At 36.7% G+C, this 15219-nt stretch overlaps 1 protein-coding gene across 9 annotated transcripts in view; it reads left to right on the top strand.

Moving 5' to 3' along the window:
• Positions 1–15219, top strand: part of RIF1 (replication timing regulatory factor 1) — a 42578-nt gene that overhangs the window by 11443 nt on the left and 15916 nt on the right. For 8 of the 9 annotated variants that reach the window (XR_012674025.1, XR_012674023.1, XR_012674024.1 and 5 more), the window contains exons 9-25: positions 300–451; positions 1240–1360; positions 2408–2581; positions 2792–2902; positions 3154–3216; positions 4155–4255; positions 4671–4757; positions 6998–7071; positions 7183–7363; positions 8349–8456; positions 8695–8844; positions 10275–10374; positions 11498–11762; positions 13549–13591; positions 13919–14121; positions 14309–14408; positions 14780–14923. Coding sequence is in view for 6 of the 9 variants with exons in the window: in XM_075152647.1 (XP_075008748.1) it covers positions 300–451; positions 1240–1360; positions 2408–2581; positions 2792–2902; positions 3154–3216; positions 4155–4255; positions 4671–4757; positions 6998–7071; positions 7183–7363; positions 8349–8456; positions 8695–8844; positions 10275–10374; positions 11498–11762; positions 13549–13591; positions 13919–14121; positions 14309–14408; positions 14780–14923 (2177 nt within the window). In the remaining 3 variants the exon portion in view is untranslated. The remainder of the gene's footprint in view (positions 1–299; positions 452–1239; positions 1361–2407; positions 2582–2791; positions 2903–3153; positions 3217–4154; positions 4256–4670; positions 4758–6997; positions 7072–7182; positions 7364–8348; positions 8457–8694; positions 8845–10274; positions 10375–11497; positions 11763–13548; positions 13592–13918; positions 14122–14308; positions 14409–14779; positions 14924–15219) is intronic. The other variant, XM_075152649.1, reaches the window with a different exon arrangement.

Genomic DNA, 15219 nt, shown 5'->3' with positions numbered 1-15219 from the left:
CTGGCAGATAGGACTCTAACATAGCAAGCATGTTGGTACTCAGTAGATTTCATTTCAATCTTGGATGGAAGTACATACTTGCTATTTCCAGGATTGTTACAGACAGCAATTAGAGCAGTAAAATAGTCTGAAAGGTTGGTGTGTTTACTCTGTATTTTAGTTTTGCAATTTGTCATTAATTGAATTTTAAGCTAAAATATATTAGGAAAATACCTAATGGTTTAAAAATTTTCCTTTTTTGTTCTGTGATTTAATTATTTAATTGTGTTGCTTAAAATATGCTTTTTTTGGTCTTCAAGATATATTATGCAGTGCTAAAAGGCTGAAACTGCTAATGCAGCCACTGAGCTCGATCCATGTGAGAACAGAGGCTTTGGCACTGACAAAACTGGAGGTCTGGTGGTATTTACTCATGAGGCTGGGACCTCAGCTGCCTGCAAACTTTGAACAGGTAACACAACTGAAAATAGTCATAGCATTATCACTTAGCTTCATACACTCAACATAGGCTAAGTCCCCTCTTTGTTACTGTAACTTACTTTGTACCTTCTTTGTCCTTCTCCAATTTATTATTAAAATAAAACTGTCTTAAGGAACCAAATCTGACTTGTGTATTTGTGTGTTATATATAGCAGGAGCACTTGGAACTATATGTGCAATCTTTTTAAAGTTCCAAAAGATTTGAGAGCATATCTGCATGCCATGTGAGCATCTTAGTGAAAATCTCCAGTGAGCGCACAGCAATACTAAACATAAGCACATTTTAGAAGGACGCTTTATCCTTTCGCTGTGCAAGTATATGCTTTGCGAAGTCTGCCATAGGAAAAGATGCTGAAAGCAATATCACAAAATATTTAAAGATGCATAGAGAGAAAAATGATCCAGGTGTTTCATTACTACTGACACTATAACTGGAATGAACATCATGTTTCTATTACGCTTCTGAATTTCATTGAATTAAACTTCGGGAATGGAGTAAAGAAAAAAAAATCTACCTTTTTAGATATGGTCCAGCTGGATCATTCTAACATGAGTTTTTGTTTAATCTAGCCATTTCTAATTCATGTATCAGTATGCATATTTTATACAGCATCTTAAAAATACTGTTATAAGCACCCAGAAACTCTGAAACACTGATGCTGTGAACAACAGTACAGTCTATGTGATATTTGAAACGTATGGTTCTTTGTGGCTTGCATGTGTCCTACCTATTTTCACTGAGGTTTGATATCTTTGCAGGTTTGTGTACCATTAATCCAAAGTACTTTAAGTCTAGATTCTTCTGCTGCATTGCAAGGAACTCCCTCACGTGTAGGAGCCAACCAAAGTTTAGCCTCCGCAACCCCTGTACAGAAATCAGGTATTAAAGTTCAAGCCTGTTTCCAGCTATATTCTAGATGCAGAAAGTAATTTGTTCTATTGAACATCTTTATGTGTTTTCATTTGCCATGTATTATTATTGAAAACAGTAATTTTTCTGCATGTTTGTTGGAGAGCTCAGAGGTAGCTATTTATGCTGGTTAAAATTAGACTGTTGTAGTCAGTATTTCAAGTTTACAAAATTGTGCTAATGAAATTGTGTTGAGGATCAGTTTTATGTCCTGAATTGTGTTTTCTTTCGCAAGGTAGCTTTGGTTTGAAACTTAGTTTTTCATGTATTCGTATATGTGCTATTTATATATGCCATTCTCATTTTTATAGCATTTTTAGTTTCTGCCTGAATAGTAACCCAGTGATCATAATACAACAATAATTTTGGTATTTTAAATACATGTGAAATCATACCTACTTGAGCTTTACATCTAAATGCCTGAGATAAGGAACTGCCTTTTTTTCTTCTCTGTATGGAAAGCCTAGCGTCCACAGCATGTTTAATTCTAGACTGCTGTAATTAGAAGCCTTAGCTATGTAGTGGAAGCGTCCTAGATGTGTAGATCTTCTTTGTTCCCTTTTTAAAAAAAAAAGTTCATCTTAGTTCTGTGAGATCATAACTGAGGTAGGTCAAAATGCTTTGCAAATGAGACCTCTTAAACTGGTGTTCAGGGTCAAAGTTTCTAATGGAAACTCTTTCATAGCAGCAGAGTTACTATGTAGCTAGTATATCCTGTAGCATGTAGCTTGATCTGTAACCACAACTTCCGCGAAGACTTTTGTTGCCAAAATGAAGTTTGGTGTCTACAACTTTGCAATTTCTGGAAGATATTTATACTTTCAAAATACATGGCTATGACTGTGATGTTAAACCCTACTTAACAGGAGTGCGTGCTAGATATCTGTCTGGCTGTTAGAGGTGCCTTCTAGCCAACGCTATTCTATTTGTTCTTTTCATGTTAACTTTGGGATTTTGGTCTATTGGATCTTTCCTTTCACTTGATTGAGATAATGTAATTTTTCTCCCCTCACTTAGGTCCTTACCCGTTTGCAAGTCCAGTAACACCAAGGATGCACTTGAATTCCAGTACAGCAGGAGTGGTGGTGATTCCTTCCATTCAACTTTTGGGAATTGAAATGCTGCTTCACTTCTTGATGGGACCAGAAGTTCTAGATTTTGCTAAGCAAAACAAACTTGTACTTAGTTTAGGTATATGAGTTATATTTTTTTAAGAACTTCGCATAATCTGAAATTGCCAATTTTGTTGGATTTAAAACCGTTAGTTGTCATTTAGTATTAGAAGTTGTTTTTATGTTAAATGCCGTAAGTATGCATATATACTTGATTATTTTTAAGGCTTATCTTACCAGTGGACTGCAAAATAACAGATTTACAGAACACTTCTTTTTGTTCTCCTAGAGCCTCTCCAGTACCCACTGATCAGTAGCCCTTCTTTTTTTTGTAAGCATGCCAGCACGCTTATAAATGCAGTTCAGGACGGTTTTATTGCAATCGGAAAAGAAGTTCCTGGTAAGAATTTAGTGGTGAAATTTGATTTCTTTTCTGGAAAATAAAGTGGGGGAGGGAAACCAAAGAAAAAATAACCACTTACTGTAATATTCCAGTGTTGACATTAGTAGAACTGGTCTGACTTCGTTTGAAAGCTTATGTCAGTTTTGGCTTACATCAAAGTCTGTTGTTTAACACTGTTTGTATTTTAACTGCAGTTTTGTTTAATGTTTTTATTACAAACTGAATAAAAATATTATGCTATCTTGCAGATTGTATGCTGAATATTATATGGAAGGACATAAATGGATATGTAAAAACAGCTATTGAATCAGGTAAAAAGTGTTGTTGTTTTGGGTTTTTTTATTTGTTGTTGCTGATCAGGTAGAGGTTTTCTTTTTTTTTTTTTTAACACTAGACCTTAAGTAGTATTGGCTTCATTGCTGGTAAAACTTGGTTTTAGGCATCGTCAGTAGCTGTTTTTGAAGCAACAGCTGATATTTTTCACGATGCCTACATCTTTGTGTGACAAATACAAAATCATACTCATCTGATCCAGTGAGGCTTATTAGGGAAGGCACAGCAGCATATGACTGCCCGTGTATTGCATGTAGCAGTAAGACATAAGCACTTTGACTGCTTTTTTTGGTGAAGAAATCTTTCCATTTCCCAAAAAAAAAAAAATGACCCCCACCCCAAGTTTTTGGTATTGAGAAATTGAGACATTCAGTGTATTAATCAAATTAGCGTAAAGTCTTTGTTATGTCACTATGGCTGCCTTTTTTTCTTTAATTAAATTTTGTTTCAAAGTAAAGTATAGTGTCTTTACAGATACGTAGAAGTAAGTTGTTTCCTATTTTAAAAAAGCGTTCATTACTCTGTAAAGGCTTTGAAAGTCCAGAATGTTCTTAATAATGAAGTCTTTTATATTGAAAGATCTAACTGAAAAGCATAAGGGAAATGAAGTGCATTGCTTGGATGAATGCAAAATTTCACAACTTTTTTTAGCATGTCAAAGTTAAGGTTAATGATATGAAGGAGTTTCCAGTTTACTACTAAAACTTAGGATTTCTTAATTTAAACTTTTCAGTTCTCATTACGCTGTTTTTCAGAGCAGAGATTTGGTATATGAATCTATTAAGTATTTGGTATATGTTTATAACTATAGACACAATTATTTTTGATCTTACGGTACATAATATTTAAGTTTTAAGTGATAGTCAGAATGACCGTTACTGTGTTCTGCTCCAACTATAAATATGCTTTATTCTAGGAAATAAGAAAGAAAAGCAAGGGTCGGAAATACTGACTATGTTGCTCCAGGCCTTAAAAAACACTGTTAGATCAAATTCTCTTCCTGTGCAGAAACTACTGGTAAGTTGGGTGGGTTTGTCTGTTTTTTAACTCTCATTGCTTTTTGATGGTCTAGATTCTGATTGGTAGCAGCCTTTTGCATCTAACTTATCAGAATGGTCTCTTTAGAAGAGACAATGTTTTTGGTTAAGCTGTAAGTTACACCATTCTCGTCAGATGGCAGTGTTGCTTAAGGGTTTCTTTCTTTAAAGATGTTTTTCGGATTTATCGGTATTGTTCACAGAATTGGTACATGGTTCTCCTACCGGAACCTTCTGTTTCAAAGGACAGTTACTTTCACGATGGATTTTTTTTTTTCTTTTTACTAAGGGGAAGCAATTGTTACAATTTTGCTTTTATTTGTGGTGTTACTTAAAATACCCAAGCCCTCAGGAAAAAAATATTTACATACATTGTCGTCTTTTTCCCTAATTAGTCCCTCATTGATATTACTGTTAAGGAATTGCCTCCAAAAGTATTGGGATCACCAGCTTATCAGGTTGCTGATATGGATCTTTTAAATGTAAGTCTGATTTCATTCCAGAATTTTGTCTTTATGCTGAAATGTATTAGGATGTCATATTTGCACAAACGTACAGAACACGTCATAAGTCGTTAGATCCAGATCTTTCAGTAAACTGTATTATTCCGTGTTCCAGAATGCAGACTTTGTTTCCAGCCCTCACTTCTGATGAGTAATTTAACCATCTATAGCTAAAAAGAGATATGCTGAAAGTATTGTAATAATGAAAGAGGATTTCTCGTGTTCAGGTCATGATTTAAAATACAGGTTGCAGATACTTTGCGAGGAGACTGCATAGTGAAACTGTGTAGGACTACTTACATACTGAAAACATGTTTTGGGGAAATGTTCTGAAGTCAATAGCATGAAAGAACTGCTTTAAAGAAAGGTAGAAAGTGTCATTCCTCAGGGAAAAATTAAATCATGGAATCATAGAGTGGTTTGGGTTGGAAGGGACCTTAAAGATCATCTAGTTCCAACCCCCTGCCGTGGGCAGGGACACCTTCCACTAGACCAGGTTGCTCAAAGCCCCGTCCAGCCTGGCCTTGAACACTTCCAGGGATGGGGCATCCACAGCTTCTCTGGGCAACCTGTTCCAGTGCCTTATCACCCTCATAGTGAAGAATTTCTTCCCAATATCTAATCTAAATCTGCCCTCTGTCAGTTTAAAGCTATTACCCCATGTTATATCACTACATGCCCTTGTAAATGCACAGAAGCAAAGCAGAGAATATCATGCTAGTCAGCATTATTTCAGAAAAAGTTCAGAAGTCACAGTGAACTAAAGCCTGAACTTACTGGCCATACTTTACTGCAGAAAAAGTGGTGGTATTCATTAGTAGTGAGAACTACTCTGTTCTGTTTGGTCCTAATGAGCCCTAAGTGGAGTGCTGTACTGTGTTCTGTGTACTGCATTGGAAGGGAGAAATAGATGATGGCAATCTAGAAAATAACCTCAAAAAATAACCTGTGAGAAAAGTCTGAAATGACACGTGTGTGTGTGTTGTTTGGGGTTGAGCAGACTGAGTAGGAGCATGCTACTAGTTAGATTTATTAAACATTTAAAAGGTTGTTTGGAGACTTAAAATTCGATGATAATTGGAGACTTAAAATTCTCCTACATCCACCAGTAGATAGGGGGCAACTTGTTTATTTTGCAGCAGCAGAGACAGAGCTTTCTAGCCTATGAAAGTAGCTAAACGTTTACGTTGTTAGCCAGGGAGTGCATAGAATTCATTTGGAGGCTTTTAAAAGCAGACAAATCATAGAATCATTAAGGTTGGAAAAGACCTCTAAGATCATCGAGTCCAACCGTCAACCCAACACCCCCATGCCCACTAAACCACGTCCCTAAGGGCCTCATCTACACGTCTTTTAAATACCTCCAGGGATGGGGACTCCACCACTTCCCTGGGCAGCCTGTTCCAAGGCCTGACCGCTCTTTCAGTAAAGAAATTTCTCATAATGTCCAATCTAAACCTCCCTTGGCGCAACTTGAGGCCATTTCCTCTTGTTCTCAATATCTGTGAGAGAAGACCTGAGTGTAGCAGAGTAAGCGAATGCTTCAACTCGAGTAGTGTAAAATTTTGTCTACCAGAATTGGCTTAAGAGCTCAACTTTTTCAAAATTCCTCCCAGCTTTTTTCCCGGATTTGTTTACATTTGGTGGCTTTTTCTGACTTAGGTACAAGAATCAGAACTTTATTAAGGTGGTTGAAGCTTTAATTAGCAGGTATTAAATGCATTTTGTTAAATGTTTTAACATTAGCAAACCTGAAATACTCATGATAGATTTTAACAGAGGTGGTGCAAAAGATGTCTTGCTGAAACCTTGAAGTAAGCAAATCTCAGGTTGCTCCATCTTGTTCAAGGTATCGTAATATGCATTGACTGTGTTATGTACACCTACCTTAATTTGTTGCATGTAATTTCAAGGCAGTAATGATTAAGTACTATAAAACTTGCAGCCTTTTAAACAGAAAAGTTTTTTGCTTCAACTGTAGTATAATTGATATTCTGCTGAAGCACCAGGATCTAGCAGAAGCTTAGGTTTCCAGCTTTGCCTCTCATTTTTATTTTGAAGTGTTAGAATTGACAATTTTTGACAACTTCTAATAATTGCAAATTTCTGGCTTAGAGTTAAATATAGTATATAGTGTAGTATATACACATGTAAGTGAGGCAACGATTTCATTTGATCAGTGTATATGTTGTTTTGACCTCTTAAATTTCTCTCACAAGGGAACACCAGCTTTGTTCTTAATTCAGCTGCCTTTCCATAATAACCTTTTGGAATGCTGCGTAACAGATGAGAGGTATGTGGTGGTGTTTGTTTGTAACAAGCTTCCCATAGTTTAAGACTTTATAGAAGTTTTTCCTAACTTCAGCTGAAAAAAGTATCTTACCTATTTAACTTTCTTCCCTAGATTCTTTGCAATTCTAGAAATGCTCGTGAGTTATGTTTTATCTGGGCCTACGTCTCCACTGGCTTTCAGTGAATCTGTGATCTGCATAATTAATCAGAGTGCAAAGCAAGTGGAAAATAAGGAGCATCTTTGGAGAATGTGGAGCATTGTTGTTAATCCGCTAAGCAAATGGATTAATCGGGTATAGTGGCTTTTGCGTTCTCTTCCCCATTCCCACCTCCCAAGAAAAACCACAGGAAAACTCTGTGCTGATCTTTTATCTTGATGAATTTTTAGGAATTACGTGTCTTGAAGTGATGGTAAAATTACATAAGCCTTGGTAGTATTTCTGAAACTGGAATGTGTGCAGCATTTTTTAAATGGAGTATGAACACTTGCAGCGAGGTAGGATGAAGGGCAGTAGTGGAGTAGTGATCCAAAATGTGGTTTAAAGGGATTCCAGTCAACAAGAATGATCATTCTTAAGTACAGGGTCCAGTGCAGTGTTTTCTCCCTTTTTAAGGGAGATTATAAACATGTTTATAGATGTGCTTCAAGCCCTCACTCCTCAGCATAGTCTTGCTGCTACAAAGGATGGAAACTTGCCCTTCAGTTCTTAACTTTTACGCACTACGAGGCTTGTTTGCTTTATGTGAAAATACAGTAACTACTGAGTTGTGATGTTTAGGACATAATTAGTGTTTCTTACTAATGTTAAGACTTCTTGATTGGAAGCCCTGGTGAAAGCCATATAAACTGTATCATTCAACAAGTTCTGCAGATTAATTACTAGAAGTACATTGACTGTGACGTAGGAGTTGTTGAACTAATCCTCGTTATACCTGAAAATCTTAGAATGTATGAAGAAAGTTTTAGTTGCTTTAAGTAGGTTCTGTCATCACTTATTGCAACTGAAATAAGTAAAAAATACGTAAGACATTTTCTAACTGATTGCTTTTATTCTTGGAATTAAATTATTTTGGAATTAAGAAACAGTGCTTTTTATCTCTCTAAATAGTAGGATCAGCCTGAACTCTTGCAAGACCTGAGAATAGCTAATTTCAAAATGCCACTGGCAGTTCAGCTTGCACAGATTTTTATGTCCAAAATAAATGTATTTAGAACAGCCGTATTTGTCATCTAAATTTTGCAGCTTCCTTAACCAGAAAATTGTTTTCTCATTGCAGACTAATGAAGTGAATCAGGGTGATGCACTGGAACACAACTTCAATGCTGTTTATAGCGCGTTGTTGCTACCAGTATCACATATCTTCCCCATTCAGGAATTTCCACAGGTAACAGTGAATGCATAATGTTGATTAGAAACAATGTGGGTTTTATAAAAACTATAAAGTACTATCTGATAATCTCGGAGTAGAGTTAGTTACCACTATGTATATACATTGGACCACCTCTCCAGGGTTGGAATTCTTGAGTTACATAGGTTTTGAGAGAAGAAGAAAACTTAAAGCAAGTTTTTATCTCTATGCACAGACATTGATATTTATAAACTTTTTCTTTCTGTTGTTAAAGCCAACTATGAAATCCTTGTTGCGCACTTGGTCAGACCTGTATAGAGCATTTGCTCGCTGTGCTGCTTTAGTTGCAACAGCAGAAGAAAACGTATGCTGTGAAGAACTTTGTGCCAAAATAATATCTGGGCTAGAAGGTGAAACTCCAGTAGTGAGTATAAACCAGTGATATTGAACTATATAAATACTTTAGCAGCTATATTTTAAATTAGATATAAGAACCTATTGTAAACTCTAATGCAGTGCTTTCTTAAAGTGTTTTGGGTGAGACTTGGATAAAGCTGTAACAAAATTCTTTTTACTAACAGGAGTTGGAGTTAATCTAGAAATGGATTGAAAGAAGAGAGTAAAAATAATGATAAAGCTTAAATATAAAATAGCAGTTAAGCAGTCTTTAGATTTGTCTTCTAACTATTTAAGTAATACTGATTTAGTGAAAATAAACGGTAAATATTATTTGTCCTGTTGAAATGTGTGTATATATAAAGTAACTTCAGGTTGAATTAACAAATACCACAAAACCAGGCTTTTTGATTCGGAAGGAGGATAGAGTAGCACTGTAGCATTCGGGGGGCATAACTTGCTATATTCCTGGTACCGTCAACCTTGTACACTAAAATTTAAAGACTTTTTACTTCAGAGTTTTATAAAAGGAGAGGTTTTGAAAGAGGAAGCCTTTACGTTACCTGTCTTGCCTGTTTGCAAGCACACATCATAGGGGGAGATAGAGTGTCTGTAGGTGTCAGTGAACATTAGCTTTGGAACATAAAATCCTTCATGCTTCAAAGATGACTTGTCTTGAAAAAATACCATGAAAGGAGTAGATAAGAAACAGATGAGAAGGAAGAATGGAATTTGAAAAAATGGAATTTGGAGGATTACATCATTATAACTTCCTTTGGATGATGAACTTCAATTTTCAAAAATTAATAATTACTAAGCAAGCCAAACTTAAACAATTTAGAGCTTCAGTATGTAAGTTATATTGAAACTAAACCGTTTTTTGGCCCACAATATCAATGTTCCTTTTAAAAGAAAGTTTGGGTTTTTTTTTTCTTCATTTGGAAGAATTTGTGATGAGTTAGGAAAAAACAAAAGAAGCTTGACCCATCTTTTTGTATGTACTAGAAATCAATCGTGCTTCCTGAATGTTAATGACAACCTTATTGTTATGCCTACAGTGACTTTTCTGAAAATCAGGCTTTGTGTAGTAACTGAACTTAAGCACGCAGTGACATTTGGTAACATGTTTTGTTAGACAGCTAGTACCTTGAACCGTAATACTTGTGGTGCATCTCCTTAAATCTAACACCTTCTTACAGCTGCCCATCACTGTTTTGCTTCTTTAGATTGTATATATGCTTATGTGTTATTTGTATAGAATGGGAAAACTTCAGCTTGTGTAAATGTGTGTATTTTAAAATGTAATCTTATCTGACTCTTACCTGATATTGCAGTCAAATTTCATCCACTTTTAAATTTAAGAGCTCTTTGTATTGCTGTCCTGAATGGCCAACACATTTTTTTTTCTGTCACTGTTGCTCTTTTGGGCGTTGCTGATGACTTCTGTTTCCTCCTCAGATGTTTTCAATGATGGATGGTCTCACCCATATTATATCAGTTATGGTTGACTGCATCAACTTTGCACCATATGGTACTAAATATCAGCCAAAAAACAGATGTAAGAAAATACTTGAATATTGGGGTTTTCTGTGTCTTTCCTCCAGAGTTAGTTGAAAATTAGAGTTGTTGTAGATGCAGAAGTGATGACATCTAAGCACTGAAGGGATTGACCAAAAAAAAAAATCATAAAAAGGAACTAAAAATATCATCCAATATGCATATTTGAGTATCAGATCTTTTCTGTTTGTTGAGCAGTTACTGCATAGCCTGACAAAATACATCTGAAAGTGATGTAAACGTTGAAGCCACTTTACTTTTCAGTTCACTGTAAAACACTGCTTGTTTCTGAAGTTGTCTTCGGTATTTTGGCTATGATTTCATTTTTGCATGTGAAATCTGCTGCTTCTGCTTTGTTCAGACGTAATCTGAAGCAGTAATGGATCGTAATCCACAGTCTAATTATATAATACCTGCCTAAAACTGATGATAAACTGTTAATGTAACATTTGAAAGGCTACTGCTCCTGAAGCTGCTTTGTGTAGAATAGTCAATAGGTTTAACAGATTACAAAAGGACACTGTATGTAAAATGTTCTTTGTTCTGTTTCCTACTCCCATTTACAACTATTAAAGCTGAAGAAATGATTTACAAAATGAAGTTTTTTTTATAATTTCTCTGCCCCATATGAATTTGTAAAAGTAGTAAGACATTGTGTTGGGACTGCTGAAAGAATGAAATGCTTTAATTGGAAATGTTGATGAGGAAAAACATGATGGAAACTTCACTTACAAATAAATAACCGAACTAATAAAACTTGATACATCCCCTTCCCTCCTCCTCACCTGTTCCAGAATTTATGCGTATCAGCTAGCATCACTAGAGTGGTTGCTGTGCTTTTGCAAGTAGGCATTAAAGAGATTTAAAAGCATAGTCATTTGTGTGACCCACCATAAATATAAATAAGAGGAATAGGAATCCTCTCTGTAGTGGTATGTTCTTAATGCATAAAATTATGCATTAAAAATGTACGTCCTCCGTTAGGTCTGGCTTTAAGCTATTTGTATGTAGATACAGTTTGGGAATCAAAGTTCTTTCTCATGTAGACAAAAAGTTCAGATGTCTTTTGTGGTAATGCATGTTGGTTAGATAGGAGAAAGTTAATTGTTTTTTTTTAATGTTAGCTCCACAGACACCTACTGATTGGTCTAAGAAGAAAAAGGAACCCCTTGGAAAGCTTGCCTCTCTATTTAAACTCCTGGTGATGTTACTAAACTCTTTCCATGTGTTCAGTTCCAAAGAAATCTGTTCAGAAACATTGGTCTCTGTTGGTCCTTCAATTATTGCTATTCTTCACAACATCATCAGCCACGTTTCATTGCCTTCAGTGATTGGGACTATGTTTGCAATTTTTTCAAAACCCCTGGCAGTGTTTTATGAAAAAACAAAGTGAGTATTTTAAGAATGGTTGGAAAACTGGATTCATTGTATTGCTGCATATTGGTGAAATTTTGTGTGGTCTGTAGCAAGCAGTGTATTTAAATATAGCTCAGGGTTTTTCAAAGCTTTGGCACTAATATGCTAGGAATTTTCAACTTCTGCCAAGCCTCTCTCTTTGAGAGCACCATGCTAGATTCAGCCTAATAGGTACTGGTTCTGCAGTGCCCCCAGCACTGCCGAAGGAATGGCTCCGCACGGTAGTCGCCGAGAACTTGCCGTTTTCCGTAATTGCTGCATATGAGCTGGGGTGCTGGGGCTGACGCGTGGTGTCCCTGGGCTGAGGTGGCTGCCCGGAACGGCCTGACCGGCACATCCCAGGTGTGCCACCTTGAGCCCGCCGTCAGCCCGGCCCTCCAGCGACTTCCAGAGGGAGTCAAAAAACCACACGAGAGCAGTCTCCATTGGAATGCTTCTTTAGAAATGAAAGCAAACCTATGTAGTCATACATGAAAGGAAACCTGTAGGACTTCTGAAAGCTCGGTATTTAAAACTGTTGTCTCTTTAGAGTGAATGTATTGTCATCTCTGCAAGACTAAAGTGTTTGGTTTCCACCTGCTGTTTATTTTCACTGCAGTGAAGATATTTATTAACAGTAATTTGTTTTCTAGTGGGCAGGAACTGCATACATTTTTGTAGGAAAAAGAGAAATCATAGTAAGTTGAAGTGTACTAAAATCCTGTAAGTTTTTAAGCAGAGGGGAGTACTGAGAAATATTTGTTTGCTGCTACGCGCTTTTTTTTTTAATATGGCTTTGCTTTTTTATTTTTTAATTGTTGTAGGCTTCTCTTCCCAGGACATGATGGAATTATTAGGGGCTTGGTGGGAGGGGGCTGGCAGAGGCTTGCCTCTGATTTGTTGATGATGCAGGAGATGTGCACTTTGCTCAGGATAAGGAAGAGAAATGGAGTACAGCTTTGGAGGAGGGAGGAGGAGGAGGAGGAGGCGGGAGGATAAGATAGGATGCTGCCAGTCAGCCCATAAATGTTTTCTTGAAGCTTTTACTGAAACTTGAAGCAGGACTGCTACCACTAATCTAAAATTCATCAGGAGTCCCTGTCTCGGAGGCAAGAATCCACTTGTTCCTGCGTAAGGTTGAGTTGAACATCACCTCTCTCCATCTCCCATCTCATCTGCCTTTGTTTGAGCATTGTCTTTCTTAGAATTATTCATTAAAAGGGAGAAGTGAGTGTTATATATATATTTTTGAAGGAAGGCATATGCACACAAATATAAGTCTGGGAACCTCATCAGGTTGGAGGTCACAGGCTTATAAAATGCATTACTAAATGCAGTTTTCCTCACATTTTTCAGGATGGTGTGCCTAGGGATTTATTTACATGAAATTACTTAGTTTAGGTGGTACTTCAGCTTTTTAACGCAGGTATTTATGGGGCCTGGGAAATCTGTTTGGGGAGAGGATTAAGAGCAACACAAAGAAGGCAGTTAGAAGTTACTTCATAAGAAAACCTTTAAGTCTGTACTATTTACCACTGATCTTTCCAGTAGTTTCTTAAAGTTACATAGAAGTATCAGTGAGGGTTAAAGGACAGGCTTACTTGAAACTATTTACCTCAGGAAATTTTTTAATCGCCCAATGGGAGGCTTGTTTCACAACATTATTTCATCAAGTTGTATACTAAAACTAGTGTGCAGTGCTTCAGTGCATTATGTGTTTAATTCTTATGCTTGGGGTAAATGAGACAGCAAAATATAACTTTTTTGTTTGTTTTGGCAGGCTTGCTGATGTATCTAAAGTATACAGTAATCTTAACAACAAGGTAAATTTGCTAGAGAAATAGCTGGGGTTTGGGAAAATGTGACACGAGTTTTGCCATTTATCTTGTATTCTAAAAAAAAATTTAAAAATGTAATGAAGGTAGCGATTTAATTTTTAAACTATTTATTTTTTACTAAAAAGATAGCTGAGGGGAGGACCACTAAGCTTAGCTATAAAATTTTTTGTGTGGTGTGGCTTTTAAACCTTTTTATTCAGGCCATACTATTCTATGGGATAATAATGTTTTAAATAATGTTTTAAACTTTTAAATAGTGAATATGTGCAATATTTGAATTAAACAAACCCTGTTGTTTCTTCTCTCCCTCAGCTTGAAAAACTGCTGGCGGAGATTATCCTGTGTTTACAGTCTCACTGCACTGGCTCTTACGATAGTGAACTGCTAGAGCAGCTTTCTCCGTTGCTCTGTGTAGTATTTCAGCATAAGAGCAAACAGATCTGCAACCAGTGTGCCCAGTTCTGGAACGCAACGTTTGCTAAGACTACGTCATTAACATATCCTGAAGAGTTAAAGTAAGATACATATTTTTTTAATATTTATATCTTTTTAAAGGAAGCCATCTCAGGTTGTGTACAAATGAATTGGTATTGTTCTGGTCACTATTTATATTGTGCTTTCTGTGCAAGCTGGGATATCTGCTGGTCTTGTTGTGTACCTGCCCCCCGCCCCATAAGTTTAAAATTCTTTTTTGTTGAGCAGATCTGTGTTAAGCCAAGCCAAAAAGAAAATTCCACTCTTGCTGCCTGGTTTTGAAAGCGTTGAGATAGCCGAAGAATACAGCGGCCCATTCTCTGATGCGGTAAATATTTTGTTGACCCCAGTGGGTGTTTCATTGTGTGTAACTTCATGGGGATTGTTCAGAAGGTAGCGGCGAGGTCAGTTTTGATTTTTACTGTGATTGGCCTGCTCTTGCTTCATGTTTGGAACGATAAACTATGCTGGGTAAGCACTATCAAAAGACTGAGCTGGTTCTTAGCAGTTTATGCATTTGAAATTTTGGGTTCTACTAGCTTGTTTGAAATAATTAATTTTTTAAGTTGTCCTCTACGTAAGTTAGAGGAAGATGGGAGTGTGGGACAGTTTAGTTGTAGAAATTAATACCTCTCAGGATGGGCTTGTGAGCTTGGAGTTTCTTCATACAATGCATTCCGTGTATTTGTATTTGAATAGATGGAAAATTCACAGCTGGATGCGAAGATAAGTGGAATGGAAGTAAAGTTGGGTCAAAAGCGAGACTCTATATTGGCACAGACGAGTGAACTAAAAAACGAAGTAAGAGACAAGTCCAGTAACGCGCAAGTACCATCCGCAAAGGTAAGGTGTTTACAGATAGGTGTATTAGAATCGAACCCATTATATTCTGCAGCAGAACATCTAGTATGCTGCTGTAAATTCTCAGTAAAAATTAATGCATTTTGTAACGTTGAAACAGTTTTCTTTCAAACGTACGCTGTATAGCACACTTGAATTAAATTTTCCTGTTAAAATTCTCTGATAAGTTTACGGATTGCTGAGTTTTAAGGAGGGATCGCAGGAGGCTGCTTGATAGATGGGAGAGTGGCAACCAGATACAAAATCCACACCTCGGTCTGGTTGCAGGTTGCGACAGA

This window comes from Calonectris borealis, chromosome 6 (assembly GCF_964195595.1).
Source record: "Calonectris borealis chromosome 6, bCalBor7.hap1.2, whole genome shotgun sequence".
Taxonomy (NCBI): domain Eukaryota; kingdom Metazoa; phylum Chordata; class Aves; order Procellariiformes; family Procellariidae; genus Calonectris; species Calonectris borealis.
Note: the sequence above shows the minus strand (reverse complement) of the source record. Positions and strands in the feature narration are given on the sequence as shown.